At 47.7% G+C, this 24,331-nt stretch overlaps 1 protein-coding gene across 1 annotated transcript; it reads left to right on the top strand.

The window, feature by feature from the left end:
• Positions 1–1,586: 1,586 nt before the first annotated feature.
• Positions 1,587–21,718, top strand: Fam105a (family with sequence similarity 105 member A). Its single transcript, XM_023704931.1, has 8 exons — positions 1,587–1,684; positions 13,507–13,666; positions 13,754–13,785; positions 13,888–13,979; positions 14,670–14,819; positions 17,080–17,208; positions 20,316–20,585; positions 21,343–21,718. Exons 2-8 carry the CDS (start codon positions 13,587–13,589, stop codon positions 21,514–21,516), a joined length of 927 nt encoding a protein of 308 aa, XP_023560699.1. The 5' UTR covers positions 1,587–1,684; positions 13,507–13,586; the 3' UTR covers positions 21,517–21,718.
• The last annotated feature ends 2,613 nt before the right edge of the window (positions 21,719–24,331 follow it).

The raw sequence follows: 24,331 nt of genomic DNA, 5'->3' as shown, positions 1-24,331 counted from the left end.
ATAAAATAAAATTTTTAAATAAGGATCAGAATTTTGGACAAGGAAGGCAGCATCAAGGGCAGTTCAGTGCATGGCCCCGAAGCACCCCGAGGGTAGAGGCAACGGTGCTGTCCTGTAGCGGAAGCTCAGAGTTTTCATCAGCAGTCCTCTGCTGAGCTCAGAATTTCAAAATAATATCAAGGCTAGCATTTTTAGTGTTTTTTGTGTTCTAGCTCATGCCATGTAAAGTTGTTCTGATTGATTTGAGCTCTTAGCTGCTGCTGCTGCTGCTGCTGCTGCCATCATTTCCTGATACTATGAGGTTGCTGTTCTAAACAGAACAGCCTCCATTCTAAGAAACCAAGTGATGCAAACTTGGACAAAGTGACCTACGAGCTTTGGCTTTTCTGAGGCTTGAAAGGTGTGGCGCGCAAGATTGTGGCTTCCTTGATTGACAAGCTCTTTAAGCATGGCTGGGAGCAGATGTTTCTGGCCCCATCTGGGGGAGCCTTGGTCCTGCTCTACAGTAATCCCAGGGAGCTGCGAGGCAGGCCGCTGAGCTTTCTTGCTGCGCACTTCTGGGTTCTTGGGGGGCAGACGAATGTTGGGGGAGCGAGAGGCTTGCTTGTGGGCCCGCACACTTGCTCTGGACACTGCGTGGCAGAAGTGTGCTCGCTGAGAGCCAGAGCTTAATCTAGAATGGGTGCCCACCAGGCCTTTGCCCCAGCGACGGAAAGAGTGGGGTTGCTGGCGTGAGGGCGGTTGGTGCTTCTTGGGGTGCTGATTGTGACCGAAAAGGAAGTATTCTCCTCCTTGAAAGGCTTGAGGGCTGAGAGGAGAAAAATGACTGCCCTTACACATACACAGAGAGAACTTTTGGGAACAAAGGGCTTGTCGCTGGGTTTGTCCTTTTGCCCCGTTTTTATGCTCTCACATTTTTGTGAATTTTTCTTGTTGGAACCATGTATTTTATTTAGGTAAACATTCTTGCCTGGTAGTTACTAAGTTGCAAATGGCCTTTTTACCTGGCTCCGGGAGGCCTTGTCTCATGGCCTGGGGTGAGAGGGGAGAGTGCCTGTTCGGGTGCTGCTAGCACATGCACTGGTCCCTGTCACAGTGACTGAGGGCCCTGAAGCCTGAACCTGGGACACTGGCCATAGCCACCACTCCACGACACAGAACCATGCAGGATGTGCGCTGGAGGGGAGAGATTATAAAGGAGTTTTCAAAGCTGCCGAGGCACGCGTGGCTCCTGTCTGCAGCCGTGAGAGTCTGTACTTAGCTGGAGATGTGTGTGGATGGGCCTGCCCCCTGGCAGCTTGCTCTGCCTCTGCTGCTCATGTGAGTGGGCTGGTGAAGGTTTGGATACTCCGCAAGATGATGCACTTTCAAACCTGGGGTGATAGGCATATTAGATTTGTAATTAATTTAATGGAAGTACATTTAAATATTTCCTCAGCATAGAAAAGTTTGTACATGTTTACATTTTTCATTCACCTTCTGTTCTAGACATACTCCATTTTATTTTTACCTTCCATTTAATTAAATAGACAGTGCTGCCATGTTTAAATTAAGAGAATGACCAAATCTTTATATTTCTAGGCAATGAAGGACCATTGTTGGTTGGTATTTTGCTGGGATTACCAGGAAGTAAACGTCCCCCAAATTGTACCACATGAAGTACTCTGCCCATTAGAGCTCTAAAGTAAGAATTCATAGTAAATCTCTTGTTGCTGACTTAATGTGTGACCGTGGCGCACGGTCTGTGTGGTACTGCTGGATGGCTGATCCCGTAATTTAAAACACTATATTAGCTCTCCACTTGCTCTGTGAGGGGATTTAATGGACATTAGGGTTCTTTTAGCCAGGCGAGTAATCTTGTAGTTGGAAGACACTTTCTCAAGAGAGCTCTCCCCAGTGCAGAAGGAAGCAGCCTGTTACTCAAAGTTAAGGACTGCGAAAGAAGTGTGCTACCCCTGCTGCCCCCCCCCCCAGGTGGAGATGAACTCCGGCCCCCTAGACGCAGGTGCCAGGGCCTCAGGCTGTGTTGTAGTCCTCAGGTGCCTTGGGAATGGAGGTAGCCTGCAGCCCTAACATTTGGACCAAAGGGAACACAGTTTACTGCCTGGTGAGGAGAGCATTGGTCCCTATGTGGTAAGATCATGCTTGGCCCTTTGCAGGTGTGTTGTTGGTTGGTGACAAGAAGGCCTGGACATGCCTGGCAGATGTGTGAAGTCAGGGAAAAACAGAATGTGCCTCGTGCACTTGGGTGCGGAGGGATGTGAGAAGAGCGGCTGATGGCAGCGGGGTGAGATGCCATGCCAGCCGCGCGGGCTGACTGGAAGCCGCCACCATCTAGACAGGCAGTGCCAGCTGACGCTCCCTCGTGTCAGTGATGAGGCCAGCCACTTGTTGCTTTGCTTCGCATTTGCAAAATGAACTTGGAGTTCAATCTGAGGCTAAGGTGAGAATTGGCTGCTCAGCTTGAACAGAAGCAGCGACTGGACTTACTGATGTGTAAGGTCTCTTAGTCGTGTACCTGAGACAGTGCAAGACGGGCGTGCGAATTCCTCTGAAATCTGCCCATAGAAAGTCGCTTTGCCTAAGCGTGTACTTGATTAATTCTGTCCATGGCATACTGCTCTGTTTTGTAAATACTCTCTCAGCTCAGTTTGGGTGCCAGCTGGAGGTCGTCATAGAGGACTCGTGTAGCCTGTACCCGTCTTCTTCCAGTGCCTCCTCCCCCACCCCACTGCGGCCCTCGTTCAGTTTTTGGACCTGCTAAAATGTGGAGGCACAGCTCTTCCTTTCCTGCTCTGTCCCGCTTCAGCTCTACCACCTTCTGTTTTTCCTCCTGCTTCTCTTAGAAACTGGCCATCTCAGTGGAGCCGCTTGTGGGGAGCCTCTTCCCAGACTCACCTTCAAGCCAGCTGGTAGAGTACACTTGCAGAATGCACTCAAGTCACGAGGGGTTAGGGGACTTGCTGGCTTTTGTCACCAGCTTCTGTGTCTTCTGGCCGTGCTGCAGGCACCTCTCCTTTGACATTAGCTTTGAGTTTAGCTAAATGTCGGTTGTCCCACAGCTGCTTACAGTCTCAGTTCTGGTGCCTTGTGCCCCACCCCCTCCCACAGAACTCTGAAACAGTATAAAGTAAAGAGGACTTTGGAGAACAAAGGGGAGCAGTGGTTAACAGCCCTGCCACCTCCTGTCTGTTCAAAGGAGAGGAAGTTGAGGTCTGGAGTCCACCAGCTCTCCGGGGCCAGCCCCTCAGCAGCCTCCTCTTCCCACTACCTGGAAACCTCCCCACTAGGTGGCCACTTCATATTCTCACTTCCTGCTTTGTTTTTGCTTGATGTAATTAGGGAAGAGAAAGCCCACAGGTGGCTGGCTCACTGTTGCTGACATGCACATCAAAAGTGACGGAGGACCACCGAGGTAGAGGCCTCCGTTCAGTGTAGGAATGGTGCAATAAGGAGCGAGTCCGGAGTCAGGCTCAGGGATGGCTCCTCAGGGCTGGGCTGGGTTCGGTGGTCTCAGTGCCCCAGATGCCTCCCACCTCATGCACGGACTCCAGCTCCCTCCAGAGGAAGGTGGAACAGGAGGGATTCACCCTTCGTGGTAATCACCTCTTTGTGCCAATGTCCACACACAGCTGTATTGGTGCCCAAGGTAGATGGAAAGAGCCTTTCTGTGGGTGCCTAGCTGAGAGTTCTCCGACTGTGACAGGAGAGATGGGATCCCGGAGCTCTAGTCACCAAGGTGGATACACAGGAACTAGATCTTGACTGCACAGATTCATTCCATCCATTCAGCAAATGTTTATGGACTATCTTCTTTGCACCTAGGCCCGAGAAAGTAGAGAGAAAACAGACACAGGCTCAGTCTGTAATATGTTTACTGTCGATGGAGAGAGACAGGCACTGACCACACAGACACAACTGTACCAAGGGCTGAGGACAGTGTGCTTTGCTCAGGTCTACAGGTCAGAAAAAGCCAGAGAAGTGACATTGGAGCTGGGTGCTGTGGGTGGAAGGGTGTTGCAGAGGGAAGAGTGAAGTAGAGCAAGGTGAAGCGGGAAGAGCCCGGGAGGTATTGGGGGAGGCTGGGAGTGGGTGGCCAGCCCTCCGGCTTGCTTGGGACTGCGAGGTGTGAGGGGTGAGACTCTCCGCGTGAAACTGAAGTGTCAGGTAGCTCAGAGCTGCTGGACACCCCCTTGGAGGCCACATGAGCAGCCACATTCCTTTCTTACTCATTTCAGAAAAGTTCCTTTTTAGGCTAGCATAGCTCCCACCATAGAAAAACAGTTGATGAGTAGAAGTAGCCCCTCACATGGCCAGAGGAAGAGATGCAGAACTGAAGCAACACTTACTCAGAGTTGCATTCCTTGACTTGATTTTTGATCTGGCTTGATTGTTCCTAATAACTATAGAAATTAACTGGCATCTGATGTGTTGAGGTAACAGAGTTGGCCAGGGACAGGTGAATTCCTTGCACCAGCAGCTTTCAATACACTGAATTCTCCTGGGGACATGAAAAAGAGGGCCCTGGGCCCAGCCTGGTAAATCCACAGGGGATCTATGTGATTGTCCCTTCCTAACAGTGCCATTGGCCATCAGTGTGCATGCAGATCGCTGGGGGATTCTGGCAGGGCACAGGCTCACCCTGTGGAACCCGAGAGCCTGCATTTCCTTGAGGCCCTGAGGCCCCGAGGCCCTGTTGTTATTACCTCTCCATGGACTGAGTAGCTGTGTTCTGTCTTGCTGGTGGGTTTGTGTTTGAAGCCACTGGCTGCTTTTCTGGGAGAGCACATCTCCAAGGCAACAGGCAGACCTACCATGAGAGGAGGAAGGGGAAAGACATGGACTAGGCTGGCAGGTGCCCGAGGTCACCCTGAATCCCTGCGGGGCAGGCCCAGGTGTCCCATGGGTGGGGTGGGGTTTCAGGGTGAGGCTTGGCTGAAGCTCAGACTGGCGCCAGTATTCCTGGCTACGGGAGAGGCAGCTCCCAGAGCTTTTGCTGGCCTGGTACGACAGATGACTGCTGGCCTTCTGTACCTATCGCGCACCTCATCAGGGGCCCTGATGTGGGTCTTTGCAACAAATACAGAAAGGTACGGAAAGATTTTTTTTTAAGTAAGCGATGACACATCCATCAACAACCAAAAGAAAAAACCCAACCCACACTGGCTACAGAGTGGAAACTAGAACTAGGGAAGGGAAGCCTATTAGAAGGATTAGTAACCAATGGCAACAGCACCCAAATGACTCTAAATAATGGGAAAATTATGTCACCATCGCAAAAGTGAAGAGTGGTTTGCCCCGGAGTATATCTTTAGTTAACATACTCATGAATTGTTTGCAGCAGAGTGGAAAAGCTTTAATGTTAAGGTCTGTATGAAATCATGCAGGGAACTTGCACACATGACCTAGTAGCCCTGGCTGCCCTTTGCACATGGTAAGGTAAAAGGTACACGTATGATTCAGAGGTTAAAGAAATCACTAATGTAGCAGCACAATGACAGATAAAATCTACAACCCTACTTGTGTGGTGAGGTGGGTTTGCGCATTGTACCTAAGCTGAACGCAGCACTCCAATGCTTTGCCTCCCTACTGAGGAGCAGGCTCAGGCTTCCTTCCCTCCAGGCGGGTGGGAGAAGACCGGAGGGATGAGCTGAGTAGGCCTAGGGTGTGCTGGACCTGCCAATCACGTGTCTTTCATCCTCAGGGGTTCGGAAGGGAGAGAGGCTGAGATTGGGAGACCCTGCCTGGCCACCAGGACAGTCCTGCCTGGAAATGAAAGGACAGTTGCCCTTCTCTCCCTTCAGCGTAGGTCTAAGGGGCTTCAAGTTGACAGCAGGCAAAGTATGAGTCGGTGGCTTCTTGGTGTTTGTTTGTAGCAGTGTGACAGCAATACAGGCCCAGGCTACAGTGACCTGAATGTGCCGTCTAGAACAGGGTTTGGCAAGCCACAGCCCAAGGGCCAAATCAGGGCTGCTGTTTGTTTTTCTATGCCCTGTGACCAAAGAATGCTTTTTGCAGATTTAAATAATTGGGGAGAAAATCTAAAGAATTCCATATTCTGACATGATACTAAATGAAATTCAAATTTCATTGTAAATGAAGTTTATTGGAGCACAGTTCTGTAGTATTTTGTCTTGGCTACCTTCCTGCTGTAGGGCAGAGTGGAGTGGTTGGGACAGAGACCAACCATATGGTCCCAGAGCCTAGACTCCTTAGCTCTGATCCTTCATAGAACACTTGCTGACTGCTGGTTTAGAACAAAGAACGGAGTCATTGTATTGAAACTTGGCCTGTTGCGGTTCGACCAGTGTATTGTGTTCCTGCCTGAGCCTTACTTTAAAAGTGGAATGAGTTCAGAGAAGAGCGTTCAGGCTGATGAGACCCCCAAACGACAGCATGTGGTTGAGAAAATGGGGTGTCTGATGTAGGAGAGAGAAGATGTGCCCTGGAGATGGAAGAAGTGGGTGTTGCTGATTGTTTTCATTCTTGAGAGAGAATCAGGAGAAGGCAGGAGTGAAGTTCGTGTGGAAGGCCTTGGCCTTCACTCAATGCCAACTTCTGCTCTTCACCCCAAAATGAAAGCATCCCTGTGACAGTTCATTAGACGCCTAGGTCTACTGCAAGTTAATGTAACATAGCATTCTCTCGGGCTTCCTGATGGGAAACTGTCTCTTCCTCTGCCAGGAGACCCTTGTCACAGATGAGCCAGCACCGGTTCTTTGCCTCTTTTATTGGTAGTTAAAAAACTTTGGGGCCAGGAGATGGCTCAGTGGAGTAAGCACTTCCCTGGCAAGTGCAGGGGCCTGAGTTCAATCCCTGGTTCCACCAAAAAAAGAAAAAGAAAAAAAAGAAAAGGAAAACTTCAAAGACTCAGCAGTCACCTTAAGGATGTTTGCAGGCCTGCCAGGGAGACAGTCACAAATACACAGGACTGGCCTGAGTTGTGGATTACATGACAGTGTGCTGGGGCACGAGGGTGTGCTGGGGCGTGGCCCTCATGCCTGGGTGGAACCCAGCCCTGTACTGCAGTGGGCTCCAAGTCCTTTCATCCCAAGGCTGTCGGCCCTTCTGGGAAAGGTGTAAGAGGTCATCCTGAGGACTCAGACTTCTTTCTGATCCCAAGCAATAACAATTCAAGTTGTGGTCCCGGGTGTGACGCAGCAGCCCCTTCTTATGCCCCTTTGAGGCCTTTTCTCGCTCTTCAGTTACCCACTGGTGTCTTGCCCAGGACCTGTGGCCAGCCAGCACCCCTGCCTTGCAAGCGTGGGCCCTAGCTCTGCCTCCTCCTAGCAAAGCCTTCCTTGACCTGGTCAGAGTCACTTCCTGTGTTAGTTTGCTTATCTGCCTGTGTTGCTTTCTCCTGGAGGTCTCAGTGGTGCTGGTCTCTGCGTCCATGTTAACAGGCAGGTGGTCTGCTGGTTTGTAGCTGTGGGTTTTGGCTTAGTGCCTGATGTGCAAGGGAAGCCTGATGTGTGTTCATAGCATAAGAACGTGTTTTGAGCAATAAAAAGAGAAACATTCTGAAAAAGGAAGTAGTTTTCTACAAAATGGTTGGAGAGATTGTAGCAGGGATTCAGCTGAAGATTGCATTTGGATAGTGTTCTTTTGTTGAATTCTGCTCCACCTCTGCTTGTTGCTTGTCTTGGCCACCTGGGGATTTCCGGGGTCTCTAGGCTAAGTGATTTGTCCAAGGTCCTGAAGGTAGGAAATGGCAGAACGAAGAGGAAAGGTTTTTGCTATTCTGCAAAATCCATTTCTTCTCCCTGACCGGAGAGTCTGTGTGGCTGGATGACATGGTTCTGGAGCTCCGTCCTCTCCCAGGGAAGGAATGGCAGCATGCTCCCTCATAGCAGCCTGTTGCATCCTCTGCATTTTTATCACTGGGTGAGCTTTAAAAACCCCACCACACACGATTAGGGAACTAAGGTGACGGAACGTGATGGGGTGCCGCTAGCACTCCTGCAGGAGGCAGTTCCAGATAGGATGGAGAAAACGTGGCCTAGAAGCTCCGAAAAGTGCACACACGTGAGCCGTGCTGGTGGGCCGGGAGCACTTTCCTGGTGTGATGGATCCTTTCAGGTTAGTGGCAGCCTGGGTGAGAGCGGCCAGCCTGGGGGCACATGCAGCGCCTTAGGTAGCTTGCATGACAAGCTGCTGTTGAACGCCGCACTGGTCACGGCTTTCAAGATAAAAACCTTCCACTTTGTGGTTCTCCTCCCGAGTGATACTGATCTTATGAAGTTGCTTTTAATATTTTACCAAGTAGAATATTAATTCTGTTCTTTCTTAAATTGAGCAGAATTAATACATGAAATACAAACATTTGGAAAGACTTTTGACTGTACCATTTCATAGAATAAGAGAACATTTTCTTCTAACCGTAATATGGACTTGTATTAGGTAGAAATATCTGTTATTTATTAAACACTTTTTTACTTCAAATTTTTTAGACTAAGAGATACTTTTTAGTACTTAGGGCTGCAGCTAGGGGTGCTCTACCACAGAGCTATATCTGTACCCCATTTTATTTGTTTTGAGGTAGAGTCTCACTATTGCCCAAGGCTGGCCTCAAACTTGCAATCCTTCTGCCCCAGCCTCCTGAATTAAGGTTACAGACGTGTGCCATTGTGCCTGACAGAGGGATTTTTTACTGTGTATTTCTTCACTCCCTCTGGTACCTCACCATTTTAAATTAAATTGTTTTTCTGCCGTAGCTCAGATTTGATGTTGCCTTCCCTGGACCATTAAGTAGTCTTTGATACACCACTTCTGCCTGCGTGGGCGACAGTCATTGGGCTGCATGCAGTTGATTTTATTGTTTGGGTACAGAGAATGTCATGGCATCCTGGTTTAGATATGAAGTGCTCCCGAAGCCTCATTGTTGTAGTCAGGCTTTACAAGGGAATAGATGTAATACAGGACACATAATTTATAGGATTATTTTATAATATTCACTCAGGGAGTTAAATACAGAAGACTATGGGAGATCTGTCCACATACAGAGACCAGAGAATCCAGTGGAGGGATTGGCCCCCATGGCAATGTCCTGCATGAGAGAGAAATTTGAGTCTTTTGTCATTAAATGGATGAACTAGAGACCATACTCTTTAAGTGAAATAAATCAGATCCACATGTGCAAACATCATATTGTCTCCTTAGTGTGAGAAGCTGAAAGAGAAAAATGGAATCTGAAGGGTACAGTAGATACTGGGAAAAGGGAATGAACTTATTCAAAAGGAGAAAGTTACTGAGTTGAGAAGGACAGGAGAGGGAGTGGGGGAATAGATTTAATCTACATTTGTAAGCAGTGAGCTAGTGCAACTTTATTATGCATCTCTGCTGGTCTGTGGAAAGGAGACATTAATGCTTAATTTATTTATCTCCTTTTTCAATTGTTTGTACTTTTTTTCTTCTTAATTTTGTATACATCTCTTTTCTTCTTCCAATTTTAACATGCATGTGCTAATATGAACAACTGGTTGGAAGACAGTACTATGTATTATAACAAATACTGTGAAATTCATATTACTTTGTTAAGTGAAATTCTGTATTGCTTGTGATTTTTTTCTATACTTAAAATTTTTTTAAAAATGTCCTGCGTGAGTCTTAGCTGCCTATCTAGAGCCCATGGTGATACCCTCCATAGTCTGGGAGGCCCAGGAGCCCATTGTGGAAGCTGAAGTCTGCGGGTGGGTGAAGGATCTGTGCCAACAGGCTAACTGATGCTCAAGGGAAGGACCAGGGCTCCGCTGAAGAAAGCGCAGCCATCCTCAGTGGCAGTGAGGACTGAGCTCCAACAGTGAGAACAGCTGAGGCTACCTCACGCTGGTTTGCAGGTGTGATACAGACAAGCTTCTCTGGCCATCTTTCCCTCCCGCTCTTTCTGTGATGTGGGCACCAATCCTCAGGTGTGCCATGTACACCCACTGCCCTGCCTCATCAGTTCAGCTGGATGTTACAAGTTGGGCATTAGCTGATCCAGCACACACGGAAGCAAGCCTTGGTCTCCAGTGCAGAACTGTTCGGAGTGGGACCTGGAAAGGTGCTTGGATCACGATGGCGCTGACCTCGGCGGTAGATTAGTCAGTTGGTGGGTTCGCAGCTGCCTGAGCTGACCGGAGGTGGTGCCCATTTGGAGGAAGTGGCTCACGGGGTGGGCCTTCTCGGTCTTGTCTTCTTTCTCTGCTGCCCGGCTGCTGTGATGTTCCCGAATGCAGCGAACTAGCCAACCACGGGCTCAAGTTGCGCAAACTGTGAGCCCGGAGAAGTGTGCCCTTTTCCAAGTTACTTTCTCAAGTATTTGGTTACAGTGCTAAGAAGCTGGTCCGGGGCTGTGCCATGCACAAGCCTGGAGAGGAAGCAGCCATCTGAGCCTCAGGACTGTGTGGCAGGCTGGAGAAGCAGGATGGGGAGCACCCCACACCCGGAGCAGCGCTGGGAGTTTTGGAGGCACAGCAGACGCTACTGCGTCGCCCAGTGAGAAGCTAGTGTTCCAGCCACCAGGAGCCCCGGGTTGTGCGGAAGAGCGGAGTGCATGATCACGTGGTTTCCGGCTCTTCAGTGTCTTTAGTTTTGTTTTTAGGGTTTTTTTCTTTTGTTTTTGGTTTCCTGTTTTAGTGTTTGAGTTACTTCAGCTTTGATATATTGTAGAGAATGGAAAAAAAAAAAAAGAATTAGAATTTTACCACAGAAAATGCAGTTGTCGTTAGAGGTCCTGTATAATTGGAGCGATCACAGATCAGATTTTAGTTCACTCACAGGTTGATTGTAGGAAGCCCCATGTCATCTTCTAAGAACGTGTTAACTGCCAAAGCACCGTTTCTTCTGATGGGTGGGTCGGGGTCGGCACACGTTGATGCTGGAGGTGGAGGGCACGTGTGAGGTCTGGTTTATCTGTGTTCTCATGTGACAAAGACGCATCGCCCTGTGTATTCAGGCCAGCCTCCACCCAAGTGTTTAGCCCAGAAGGATAAAAAGAAATCTCCTCTTCGATGTCCTCGACAGGCACATATCCATAATTCCTGGCAGCACCTTTCTTTCCTCCTGCTTCCTGCAAGTCATACTTCCTAAAGATTGCCCCCACAGGTACTCCTTTTTGCCCTTTTCCTTATGTGGAGCTGGGGAGATGAACCTTCCTTCTCTTCCTCCTTCACCAAGTCCCGGTCACCAGCAGGACCCCATTGGGCAGGTGCCCACTTCTCCTTTGGAAAGGCCAGGAAGTTCAGCTGACCTTGACAGGAACGATGAGGGATGCTCAGAGCCTTCTGAGTCCAAAGCCTTGTGCTCCCTGACATTTTTCTCAAATGCAAAATAAAGGTGGTAGGAGCAGGAAGAAGGCAGTGCATGGTTAGCCCTGACTGGCCGCCTCTGGTGTGGACGTGTTGTGCTGAGTGCTTGCCTGATGTTGCTGTGAAGCCCCAAAGTGGCTCTGGGGGGCTACTGCCAAGCCTCCTCTATGGTGACACTAATGGTGAGGAGCAAGCATGCACTGAGGCACGCGGTGTACCAGCTCCATGTGGGTTAATCTCATTCCTAGGTCTAGTGACTGAAGCTGAGCCGAGTGAAGTCCTTTGTCGCCAAGCCCATGCTGTGGTGTAGAGGACCAGCAGGTTCTCACTGTCAGACTCCGGGTCACCTTAACTGTCGCTGCATAGCATGGCTCAGAGGAGGAAATGAGAAGATCCCTCCAGAACGCTGAGCCCAGCAGCGGCCACACAGGGGCGGCTCAGATTGTAGGTATTTTAGTTGTTGGGGAAGCCAAGCTTTTCCTGCATGTACCCTGCGAGCCTTCTCCCACACCCCTCAGCAGGCTGCCCGGTGCCCATGGTGCTCATGGTTAAGTTCCCTCCCTTTACCAAGTTTCTAGGTAGTAGCAAATATGATTTGAATAGCTAATTATTCTAAATAATCACTTTGTTTGAAATTGTCATTTTAAGTGCCTGGAACCAGAAATACGACATGTACCGTGTTAGGTGATCTTTCTTCTGGGGGTTAATCCTGGAGCCTTCGTGCTGAGCTTCGCCTGCAGCCCTCTGTTCTGTTAGCAGGGTCTGCCAGGTCACTCAGTGCTTAGGCTGGCTTAAACTTGTGACACTTCTGCCTCAGCCTCCAAGAGATCCAGGGTAACAGACATGCACCGTCGGGTCCACCTGTAGTGTACCACATTGCTCTAGAAAATGTCCAAGCTACAATAAAAGAAGTTATGGTCCTCACAGACACAATATTAATTCTCTTATGAATTGCAGAATTTACTAAAATTATTTGCCTGCCAGAATTTTCAAAGTTGACAAAGCTGTCTGAATTAATGAAAAGGTAAATCATAGATGCAAAAGTAGGATAGTTTTATATTTTTAAATATAAAAGAAATTTACCAAGTTTCTAGGTAGTAGCAAATATGATTTGAATAGCTAATTATTCTAAATAGACAAGCACTTGTTTGAAATTGTCATTTTAAGTGACTGGAAATGCATTTTCTTAATTTTCTGGTAACTTGTTTTTAGTATTTGTCCGTAAGTTACTTTTGGTTAAGAGCGCCAGTGTCATCAAATAGCCTGATCATCAGAAATACCAGGATCACAGAGTCCACGTCAACAGGCTTTCACTGTGTCTGATCACTGGAATTTTACTAAGTGTGTGCGCTGGAGGAAGCGATTTCACAGCCCGCCCAGGAGGGCTGGCCGTGCTCTGAAGCCCTCTTCCTCCTTTGCACTTCACACTGTGCATGCTCACGTGGAGTAGAAGTGGGAATCTCCTGAGCACAGCAAAGCCTTGTAGGTGCTCTGCGGGAGCTCCCAGGCCTATTTATTAGTTTACCCCCCATGAGATCAGCAGCCGCTGTGCCTTCGAACCAGTGTGGCCCAGTCCACCTCCTGACTTTGCTGTTTTGTGCCCACTTTCTGGAAATGCCATCAGTGTTCCTGCTGTTTCGAGCCGCTCATTCTGTGTAAGTAAAAGGATGCCACATTCTGTGACCAGTCCTGACCAGTACGACAACAGCGGGCAGAGGTGGGTCTGGCGCCATTGGCTCCATTGCTGCATGCACCTGGGCTGGATCGAGTCCCCGTGAGTGCGCACACGTTCAGCGGGCACTTGGCAGGTGCCTGGCGTGAGCCCTGGCTGAACTGCTTGTATTTGCCTTCCCCCAGCAGGGCTGCTATTTTCTCTCTCATTTTATTGTCCAGAAAATATAAGGTGGTAGGAGGCAGGTTGCCTCAGTCATAGAGCTAGAAAAGAAATAGTAAAATCATAGAAGTAAAGTCTGGATTCCGAAGTCCTTCCCCCCTTTTTTTTAATCCCTACTTAATTTTGTGCTACAAAGATGTTCTTTTATGATGCTGAGTATGAGAACTAGGGGTTTCTTTAATTTTCAGATTGAATTTTTGAATACTTTAAAATATTAAAATCAGTGATAGATACTTGATAGGCAAAATGACTCAAGGTATATTTTTTCCTTTAAAGGAGATTTATTTAATTGCTATAGGCTTTTTTCTTGTTTGATTTTTGCAGGAAGTGACCAAGTTCACTCCTGGACACTAGTTCCAAGCCAGGCCCTAGACGCTGCCTGGCGCATCGCCAGGGGCTCTGTGATGACAGCCGTGTCACTGCTGGTGGCTGCCGCCTGCTCCTTCAGGACACTGCACCTGTATTTAGGACACCGGCTGAAGTGGTACGTCAGCGCCCCACCTTGAAATCTCCCAGAAACCCTCAGGCTTCAGTGCAGATTTCTGATATTGTTGTTTACTTTACTTTTCAGGTGGATCGGCTATCTGCAGAGAAAATTCAAAAGTAAATATTTTATGCATATTTCCTTATATATAGGGTGCAAATGAGGGCCAAGAGGGAGGGAAAAGGGAAAATTAACTGCCTTTTATTTTTGATTTGGTCCAGGGAACCTCAGTGTGGAGGCCGAGGTTGACTTGCTCAGTTATTGTGCAAGAGAATGGAAAGGAGAAGCACCCCGGGCCAAGCTGATGCGGAAGGTATGTCTGCCCTCGTCAGAGTCGGGGAACTCTCCGCTCTGCTGTAGTAAATCTAGAGATCAGCCTGTACTGGAAGGGTACAGGGGTGCCGTGGCTTGCATTCGGAAGGCACACGGCTGCTAGAGGCTGGCTCCAGAGCCTGTGCCTTGAACGCCTAAGCACCTAAGTGAGGTCTGCAGGCTCAGGAAGCCTGAGTCTTGGGCTTTCAGCTCCCCGCCAGGCCTGAGAAACATCTGTGTGTGCAGTGGAGTCTCTTCCTGGACGGGTCAAGCACCCTGACATAAGTATTTTGAGGAACTTTAGAATTTTCCACTGGACTAATTTTGGTAAACACTCTCCAAAGTGCTGCCCCATCTTGTCACTGGCAAAAGCAAAGAAAAAAAGAGAAGGTGCATTGAAAGGACTCTTTAGAGTGACCTTAGAAATCATACAGGCCTTTTCACTGGGGTTGTGTTGTAGCCATTATCAACCCCATGACCTGCCTTGGCCTTCCGGGACTTGTTGTCTGAAATAGGATGATGCAGAGCTGGTCTGTGAGAGTCATTCTGAAGTTACACACAGCTATAGACATAATTCATCTTTATTTCTGATGGAGGAACAGCTCACTGAAAACACTTTTTCAGTGTGTTCTCAGCATTCTTCTTCTCCTATCCTGTGCATTTAACTAAAGCTCTCTTTCTGTCCTGATAGGCTTATGAGGAGCTGTTCTGGAGGCACCACATTAAATGTGTTCGACAAGTAAAGAGAGATAATTATGATGCGCTGAGATCGGTGCTGTTTCAGATATTCAGCCAGGGCCTTTCTTTTCCATCCTGGATGAAGGAAAAGGACATCGTTAAGGTATGCGCCCACACGGGCACACAGGCCCCGTCCTGTGCACGGTGCCTGCAGGTTGAAAGCCCCCAGGGTTCTCTGGGAGCTCTGTACTTGGGATCACGAGATTGGAGGAACTTTGTGGGGCCATTTAACTGTCTTCTGCCTGTTAGGCCAGCTTGCAAATCTGCCTCAGAAAAGATGTCACACTTGGGTTTATTTCTAATGCCCCATCTTTGAGTGTCGTGTGCTTACTCAGAAGTTAGGAGATTTTTAAGCAAATTCATATCGTATGTAACCGCCACCCAGAGCTTCTCTTGTGTATCTTGATAGTCATTTGCTCTCTGGCCTCTAGCCCAGGCAGCCCCAGTCTGTTTTTGCCCCTATGATGTCACACTCTCCAGAATGTCATATAGGTGCTGTCATGTAGTCCAGTATGTAGCTTTGAATCTCTTTTTTGCTTCAGCAAAATGTGTGCAGTTCGTGTTTTAGAGTGGTGCTCTTCTATAGGAATGTAGCACAATTTTTTTTATCCACTAAATAGTTGAAGGACACCTGGGTTTTGTCCAGTGTTTAGTAACTGTGAAGAAAGCTGTTTTAAATATTCTTATACAGCAGGCCCAGCACTAGGAACAGAGACAGGAGGATCACTCCTTGTCTGAACTGTGTAGCAAGACCCTGTATCAAAAGAAAAAAAGTTCTTATACAGGATCTTGTATGAACATTAGTTTACATTTCTTTCAGGTAAGTACCTAAGAGTTAGATTTTCCTGGCATGGGAGGTGTCTCCTTAGCTTCACAAGAAACTGCCATGCCATTTCCAGAGTGGATCGCCTCCCAGTTGCTGCACATCCTCACCAGCACCTGGTGTCGTCAGACTTCTGATCGGTGTGTGCTGATGTCACTGTGCTTTCAGTTGTTTCCCACTGAGTAGCAATGTTGAGCATTTTTGCCTGTGCTTTCTGTCCATTTTATCTTCCTGGAAAAGTGTCCCTCGGAACCCTTGGCCCACTTTTTATTGGGTTAATTTTCTTTTTTTTTTTTTTTTTGTTCCTCGAATGCCTTCAGGGCACTTTTGGCCAGCGGGAGAGTTGTGAGGTTCGAACTCCAGCCACCTGAGGCTGACAGCTTTGTGGAAGCAGCCACTTAAAGGACTGAGCTAGGGCCAGGCCCCCTGGGTTAATTTTCTTACTGTTGAATTTTGAGAATTCTAAGTACAAACGTTTTGTCAGATGTCTGATTTGCAGGTATTTTCTCCTAGTCTATGGCTTGTCCTGTCATTTTCTTGACAGGGTACAGCAGTATATTCTTTAACAACCTTAATTTTAATGTTGAGTGCAGTATGCCTAATCTGGGATAGAAGGGCAAAGAAATACATAGATTCATATTTCTTTGATGTCTTTTATTTGAACTTGTTTTTATTAATTTTATTTATCTGGCAAATACTTGCCAAGTGCATGCAGTGTGCTAGCCCTGTTGGCCCTTGCTGGGGGCAAAGACTATACCAGAGGCCCAGCGCTTAACAAGCAGAGTCGAGGGGGAGGCATGTTGGATATTGCAGAGGTTCAGATTCTTCCAAACGGCATAATGTCCTCCAGTGCCCACGAGAGCCCTGTGGAATGGATAGTACTGTCTTTAATTTCAGTGGAAAATAAAGCTAAGAGGTGAAAATGAAGCCTCTCTCCGCTGATGAGTAATAGCTGGTTTGCATCAGGGTGGGCTGTGTTGTATAATCTTTCTGTTCCCTGCTACACTGTTTTTCTCTGTCATCCTTTGGTTAAAAATAGTGTCTAGGGGCCCGGGAGATAGCTCGCCAGTCTAAGTGCCGTTCTGGCAAGCACGAGAACCTGGGTTCGATCCCTGGTACTGCGTGCCATGCCAGCCCTGCACCAAGCTGGCCACTGAAACTGGGCATGGTGGTGCACGACTGTAATCCCAGCGCTGGGGAGCCTGAGAGAGGAGCATCACTATGAGTCAGCTATATAGTGAGGCCCTGGACCAAATAAATAAAAGATTTTTAAGAAGTGTCTTCTTCAAAAAGATTGTTTCTATGGGCATAATTCTATATTTAGATTCCTGTCACATAGGAAGTGATGTCAAAATATAATCTTTAGATTATAATTCACAAATCTAAGGGCAAGATGAGTATATGCCTTTTACCTCACCTAACTTGTGGTCTTTTAGCTGAAGCTGCTAGCTGAGGTGAGATTATGCGCTCCAGTGTACTCCACATTGGGTGTGCAGATGTGGAGATACTAACTGTTGTTGGCCTCGACTTTCTTTTTAAGCTTCCTGAAAAACTGCTGTTTTCCCAAGGTTGTAATTGGATTCAGCAATACAGTTTTGGTCCTGAGAAGTACACAGGTTCAAATGTGTTCGGAAAGTTACGTAAATGTGTGGAACTGCTGAAAACGCAGGTGAGTGTTTAGTGGGAAAAAGCAGCACAAAGAGCGTGAACGTGAACTCGGCCTGCCACAGCCAGCCTTCCCTGATCCCGGGATGTCACTTCCAGTGAGGAGAGTAAGAAATGCAGGGGCAGTGCTCCTTCCACTGGTTGAGTACTTCTTTCTTTTCCAAGTAAGGAAGAGCAACATTGTCCTAAGCTATAATTAGGCCATGACAGTCACGCACCCTTGTTTCCTTGCAAAACTGTGGTGCGGCATCTAAACAGGGAGCCCTGCCACGCGCCCTGTTCACAGCGGTGGGCCAGAGGTCGCCCTGCCCTTCCAGGTGGCGTGGACCGTGGACGAGTAGTGAGCCCGCTTTCCCTGAGAAGGCCCTGAGGCTTGCTGAACCATGCTCGCTGTGTCTGTAGGAGACAGCGGAGTAGCAAACACCAAGAGGGCTCCATGACGTCGTGCGCATCGAGCACTCTGGGCTCGCCTGGTGTGCAGGGAGTGTGCAGAGCCCTGGCACTGCTCTTCGCTGGAGTAGCTCTCAGAAAGCCCAACTGCTCTGCGTGGCGGTTTCAGAGGACTGATGTGCCTGGTGCTTTACCCACCGGGAGATGCCTTTTTGTAAAAATATTCTTTGCAACTTTCTTGTTATTGTAAAATGGTGAGGTACCTGCTATAACAGAATACCAGAAACCGGATGCCAAAGTCTGAAATGAGGGGCCACCAGGGTGGTTTGACGAGGGCCTCCGCTTGGTTATCTTCGTGCTGAGCCCTCCCGTGGCAAGAGGAAGACTGCTCCGCTCTCTGGCCTCCGGCTACGAGGGCTCCAGTCCCATCCCTGAGGGCCCCACCCAAGGAGCTGGTCGCCCCCAAAGGCCTTGTCGCCTGTGCCACCACCCGTGAATTAGGCATTCACCTGTGGCCTTGGGGGGAACAAATTTTCAGTCTATCACAGTATAATGGCTTTTTTTTTTTTTTTAGAGAGAATAAAAAATTTGAAAACAGTGGAATTTCCAAATAAGATGGTAGGAAATTAGAAATGGTGGTTGTACTGCACACTGCTTTCTTCAAGGTCGTGGTTTAGCCCGCCAGGTGCAGGCGTGCAGAGTGGATCCAACAAGCGTTTCTGCTCCTGGCAAGGAGTTAGTAGCATAGTTATCTCAGCCATCTTGGATGTGTGAATATATGTGTGTTTTTTCTTTCCCTCCTCTTTCCTCCTTTCTCCATCCCAGTTGTTCTTTCCCTTTGAGCAGTTTCTTTCCCTCTTACAATATCTATCATACCTCTCAGATTTTATTTACTCTTTTAGTTTCTTACACTAGGGAAACACCAATTTTTTTTTTTTTTTTAAGTATTGAATTGTCGGGGTGGTGAGATGGCTCAGTGGTCTAAAGCACCTACTTAGAACAAGCTTAGCAAAACAGAGGGACCGCGGTTCAATCTCCCAGCACCACATGCCAGCCAGTCCCGCCCCCTGGTGGGCTGAGCTGGCCACACACAGACACTAAATAAATAAATAAATAAATAAGAGAATATTAAAAAAAAAAAAAGTATTGAATTGTCTCACTAGTGTGAGAAACTGAAGAAGAATCAAAATATACAATAGACATTGTGTGTTGGGAAGAAGCTGTTAAAAAGAAAAGACAAATTATGATGGGGGAAAGGAAGAAAGGGAAAAAGAAAAAAATGTATTCATACACGAGGTAGTTAAGGTAGTACCACAGCTGGCTTCTCTTAGCTCACTGAAAGGCGAGGTTTCTGCTCAGACTGTTTGGCCAAGACGTCACACTTTGGGTAATTACTGGGAAGACAGTGTACAATGTGTTACTATAACCTTTCAGCTAACCTGTTTGAAACCTTTATTGTTTTTTCTCTTTAAAATAAATAATAAACTTCAAAAAATTAAAAAGTCAGTGCAAGGGCCAGCCAGATAGCTCAGTGGATTAAAGCACCTGTGTAGGCAGACACGGGCTGGGGGTCCTGGCCTGACATGCCTGCCTCACACCTGGGGTGCGCTGAGACAGCAGTTGAGACTGGGCATGGTGGTGTGAGCCTATAATCCCAGCGCTTCAGAGGCTGAAAGCAGGAGAATCACTACGAGTCTGATCCACTTAGTGAGACCCTGTAGACCCTGTCCTAAATACATTTTTTTTAAAGTGCAAAAAAAGGTCTAGGGAGATGGCTCAGTAGAATAAGCACTTCCCTGCCAAGCTTTAGAAAGGGTGATCAAAAATATGATGAATGTGAGCCAGTGAGATAGCTCAGTGGACTAAGCGCCTGCTTAGGCAAATACAGGCACTGGGGTTCAATCCCCAGCACCACATGCCACGCTGGCCCCTCCCAGGGTGTGCTGAGCCAGCCACCAAGGCCACCTGGTGGGGGTGCATACCTGCAATCCCAGTGCTGGGGAGGCTGAAGACAGGAGGATCACTAGAAGTCTGAGCTGCATATGAATGTTTAATTAAAAAAAAAAATTGTTAGAGTAAATAACATGTTGCCATTAATTCCGCTTCAATACTCCCACGCCTGTGAACATACTTGCTCCGTCTACCTGCCAGTTCCAGGAGTAGTCCTTTCCTAAGTGTCTTTGGAAAGTGTGAGCACACGTGTGGCACAGGAGGCCCATCTCCCAGCAGGAGGGCCATCTCCAAACCCTTCCCGTGTGTCCTCATCCACCTTATTCACCATCTTGGCACTGTATGACTTCTGGCTTTTCCCCAAAGTCAGAGTGACCCTGAAAGGGAAGCACGTGGAGTGCATTCAGGACTTCAGGGCTGCCACAGCGGCGTAACTGGAGACATGGCTGGGGACTCCAGGACTCCTTGAGAAAGTGGCGAGAGAGGGCTGGGGAGATAGCTCAGCGGCATGGGCGCCTGCCTGGCAAGGACAAGGTCCTGAGTTTGATTCCTGGTACCAAAAAAGAGAAAGTGGTAAGAACCGTGAGATAGGTGTGTTCAGCGGGAGTGGGAGTGCCGGAGGGGGTTAATGGTATTGTGTCCTACTGTTGTACATTCTTAATTTCAGTACACGTCGTGTTCCCCTCTCTCAGGCTTTGCCCTGTGTTATCAGCGCTGTAAGTTCATGCTGTGATGTGTATTTTTACCTCACCTCCCATCTGTGTTTTTTAGTGGACTGAATTTAGTGGTATTAAGGATTATCACAGGAGAGGAAGCATGTGCAACATCCTTTTTTCTGATGCCATCTTGGAGTACAAGCTTTACGAAGCTTTAAAGTTCATCATGCTGTATCAAGTCACTGAAGTTTATGAGCAAATGAAGACTAACAGGATCATTCCGAGTCTTTTCAGACTCCTGTTTTCTAGAGAGACGTCGTCAGACCCTTTGAGCTTCATGATGAATCACCTGAATGCTGTGGGTGACACGTGTGGACTAGAGCAGGTAGGACGGGAGGAGGAGATGCACGTGCTTAATGCAGGCTGTGCCCAGGCGCATGGGCCTTGGCAGCGTGCTTTCGGCAGCGCTGAGCCCGCTGCCCAGAGCCACCTGCTTGGCAGTCCTGGCCCAGTGAGGAAAGGCAGAGTGCCGAGCCTTCCTGGGGTGCACCGCATGCTGCCTGCCCTGCAGGCCAGAGGGCCTGGGAACCGTGCAGCCTCGCTCGCACTTTGGTGGTGCGTTCTCCGGCAGAGACGTAACCAGGAGAAAGGCCCGCTCGAAACCGAGACCACTTCAGCACAGCTTGTGGTTATGTAGTAGATAAATAGAAATTACTAAAAATGTTGGGTCCAGAAAATAATTTTCCCAATAAAATGTTAAGTATTTTTCCCATGGATAAGGGTCTCATTGTTTTGCTTGCCTAGAGAGTAAGCATGATTATCTTATACAAATTGATTTGGAATGGGCTCGGGCTGGTTGGAAAACAGTGTAACTTGTAATTGTGAGTATTCCTTTTTAGTTAAAGTCGTCTGAGCAGTTTTTTCCTCTGATTTCCTTGAGCCTGTCTAGAGATGTCCCTGCTCTTGTCCTCCTCCTCACGCACAATGGGCGCTTGTCCTAAGTCTGTGCCCACTCGGAGGTTGATGGGTGGGGCTGTAAACAAGGAGGTCATTTCATGCGCTGCAGAAGAACACCCCCACCGAGGTGGGAGGCAGGAATGTAAAAAGGCGTATTAGTGACCTTTCTTTCATCCTGTCGCCAGATTGATATGTTTGTACTGGGTTACTCCCTTGAAGTGAAGATAAAAGTGTTCCGACTGTTCAAGTTCAACTCCAAAGACTTCGCGGTGTGCTATCCACAGGAGCCTCTCAGGGAGTGGCCAGAGATCTCCCTGCTGACTGAAAATGACCGTCACTACCACATTCCTGTCTTTTAAATCTGCCATGCACAGGGTACAAGCTCTTGCCAGTGACAGTGGTCATACTTGCAAGCACAGTATTTTTCAAAAACCAAAGCTGACTTGTGAGCCCTGGAAGGAATTAGGGCCTTTGCTCTGGAATTACAGGTACGCTGGCTGACTGGTACGTGACTGACTGCCCCTCGTTGCTCCATGGCTTCCTCAGAAACAGCGGCACCGTTATCACCGGGGTTGGTGATCTGATGGTGCCTGGGCTGGCCCCATGGCAGCAGCGCGCCTCCACGACTCCCGGCAGTTTCAGTGTGGACAGCGAAAGGCCGCGAGTGAGGAGAGAACAAGGAAGATGGCAACCAGGAAAGAAGCATTCTCTTGGTCCCTGACCTCTGCGTCCTTTACTAAGAATCTCCTCTGGGGCTGCTTCTGGACCCTTGTAAGCATGGCTGTATTTTATAAGCATTACCTTTTGGAGAATCTTTGTTACGCATTCATTTTCTAGAGCCACTTGATTAACATTCACATTATGTGTGTGTGTGTGTATATATATATTTGTATATGTTTATATATACATATAAACGCACACAAATAACCACTACTTTGTAATACTATACATTTAGTTACAGCCCTTAGCTTTTTTGCCATGGTTGTATTTGGCCACTTTAATGAGTTTTATTTAGATTAAAAAAGATAAATTCTGTGGATTAGAACAAATGAATGACAGTTATTGAACTATCACAAAAAATATTAATTTTGTGTATTTCATGTATATTTACATGTGTATTTAATGAGAAGACTCTCTTTGTGGCAGGCCAAGTAATGACGCCAGACAGAGACGCTAGGCAGGTTACAGCTGAACCTCAGGCCCCCGTGCGCCAGGCTTGGAGAGAGGCTCTCTGGAGTCTGCAGCTGGGCCTCTTCGAATCAAAAATGAAGCGGGGAGTTGGGAGAGTGAGAGTTGGGAGGAGAGAGAGGCACTATCGCTAGCTTTGGAGATGGAGGGAGTGCTGGGGACCCTGAGAAGCTGGAAGAGGCTGGGGGAGAAGCCCAGCCCCGCCAGCGCCCAGGCCCAGCGCGTAGTCTGCAGGACTGTGTGTGGGCTTGGCAGACTGGCACCGAGGTCACGAGTCCAAGTGTTGCACTTGTTCTCAGGCTAATTTTTGGTCGTCGTCTTTGTGGAAGTACTTCTCCACTTCCATTTGCTAATCTTCCTTTGCTAATCTTTTAGAGGTACTTGGCTCATCTGTTTTGAGTTTCAATAAATATAAAACAAATTTTAAAATTTTGTTAATGACATACTACAGAGTCACACGTTTCTCTCTTTAACAAGTATGGGATTTGCTTAATAGGGTGTTCGGTGCTAACATTCCCCCTTATGTTCACATTTCTTCAATAAATTTTTTTAAAACACTTGCATTAAGTGCTACGGCATCTGGAGTTAGCATTCATGCTCTTCTGCAGTGGAGGTGGTCGGTTGTGAGCTGTGCAGGAGGTGCGCAGCGGCGGTGCTGCGTTTCAATTTCTTCTTGAAAATCAGTGAACTCGGATGGAGGGGCTTCGCGTTCCTTTGGCAAAACCAGGGTTCTGGCTACACCTGCACAGCCAGCCCCTTGCTGCTTGGCCTGCCGTGGTTTGGGCAAGCCTGTGACGTAACTGGCACTGTCACGATTGGTCTGTTTGCTAGATTCTGTGACCAAGAAAACATGAACTGGACTTTTTTGTTTACAAGGAGGCATCCTGACAGCTTGCTGCAGGCTTTTGTGACTGCTGTTTATGGAACTCTTGACACCAATGAGAGCATCTGTGAGGCTAGCTGGCGCTCGCCTCCCCTCCATCGCCGTACCCAAGGTAAGGATTTCTACATCTGCCTGGCACTGAAAGAGCGGTGCCCACAGGATTGCCAGCCTGTAGCCGTGGCACCACTCACCCCAGTCTGTTCATTCCAAGTGTGTTTCAGGTAGCGTGGAGCACAAATAGTCCAAATTATGAAAAACCACATTTCAGTTTAGTGAAAATAAAAAGTAGGAAGAAACTGTAGCCACTGTTTTGGAAAAGAATCCATACAGAACATTTTTAGGGAATGATAGTAGGTTCTTTTGTTGTTGTTTCTGTTTTTATTTAGTTTTATAAGGAACACAGTAAATTAGCCAGAAGGGGCTGCACATAAATTAGAATCACTTTTAAATGCCAGCAGTAATGTTGAGGGGAGCTACTGTGTGGTGCTAACGCTTGAATGGCCTATCTTTATATAGTTTAAATGATGAGAGCACTTCAGCAAAACTGGAAATGTAATGCCTTGTCCTTTTCTGATTTTAGAGTGAGTTTCTTTAATTTTGGCCATATATATTCTTACTGGGGTGGGGGCTGTATGAATATTAGTACAAGACTGACATTGTGCTGTGGCAAATGGTTTATACAGAGTTCACCGCCTTAGCCATTTTAAATTATACAGTTCATGGTATTCAGTATATGCACATCGTTAGGCAACTGTGACTACCGCCCAGAACTTTTTCATCTTCAAGATGACTTTGTCCACAGGAGTCAAGTTTAACTGCCTGTTAGTACCTGGACTTGTTTTACTTTTCTCTCTCTCTCTCTCTCTCTCTCTCTCTCTCTCTCTCTCTCTCTCTCTCTCTCTCTCCCCCTCCCTCTCTCTTTAATGAATCACATCTTTCTAGTCCGAGTATCTCCTCAAGGCTATAAAGATCCACACTGAGGTCCAGCATGAGGGAGGCGTAGGTGACCAGATGGTTTAGGAAAGTCAGGTTTACTTTATTTAGACTACAGGTAGCTTCTGGATTCAGTCTAGGAACACTACCGCTGGGAAGGTCCCCAAGAA

This window comes from Octodon degus, unplaced genomic scaffold, assembly GCF_000260255.1.
Source record: "Octodon degus isolate 3935 unplaced genomic scaffold, OctDeg1.0 scaffold00207, whole genome shotgun sequence".
Taxonomy (NCBI): domain Eukaryota; kingdom Metazoa; phylum Chordata; class Mammalia; order Rodentia; family Octodontidae; genus Octodon; species Octodon degus.
Note: the sequence above shows the minus strand (reverse complement) of the source record. Positions and strands in the feature narration are given on the sequence as shown.

Bases quoted from the DNA above. Each gene is read 5' to 3' on its own strand.
- Fam105a (XM_023704931.1), top strand. From the start codon at position 13,587: ATGACAGCCGTGTCACTGCTGGTGGCTGCCGCCTGCTCCTTCAGGACA. The intron at 13,667-13,753 runs GTACGTCAGCGC...TTTACTTTTCAG, and splicing joins TTAGGACACCGGCTGAAGTG to GTGGATCGGCTATCTGCAGA. The intron at 17,209-20,315 runs GTGAGTGTTTAG...TGTGTTTTTTAG, and splicing joins TGGAACTGCTGAAAACGCAG to TGGACTGAATTTAGTGGTAT.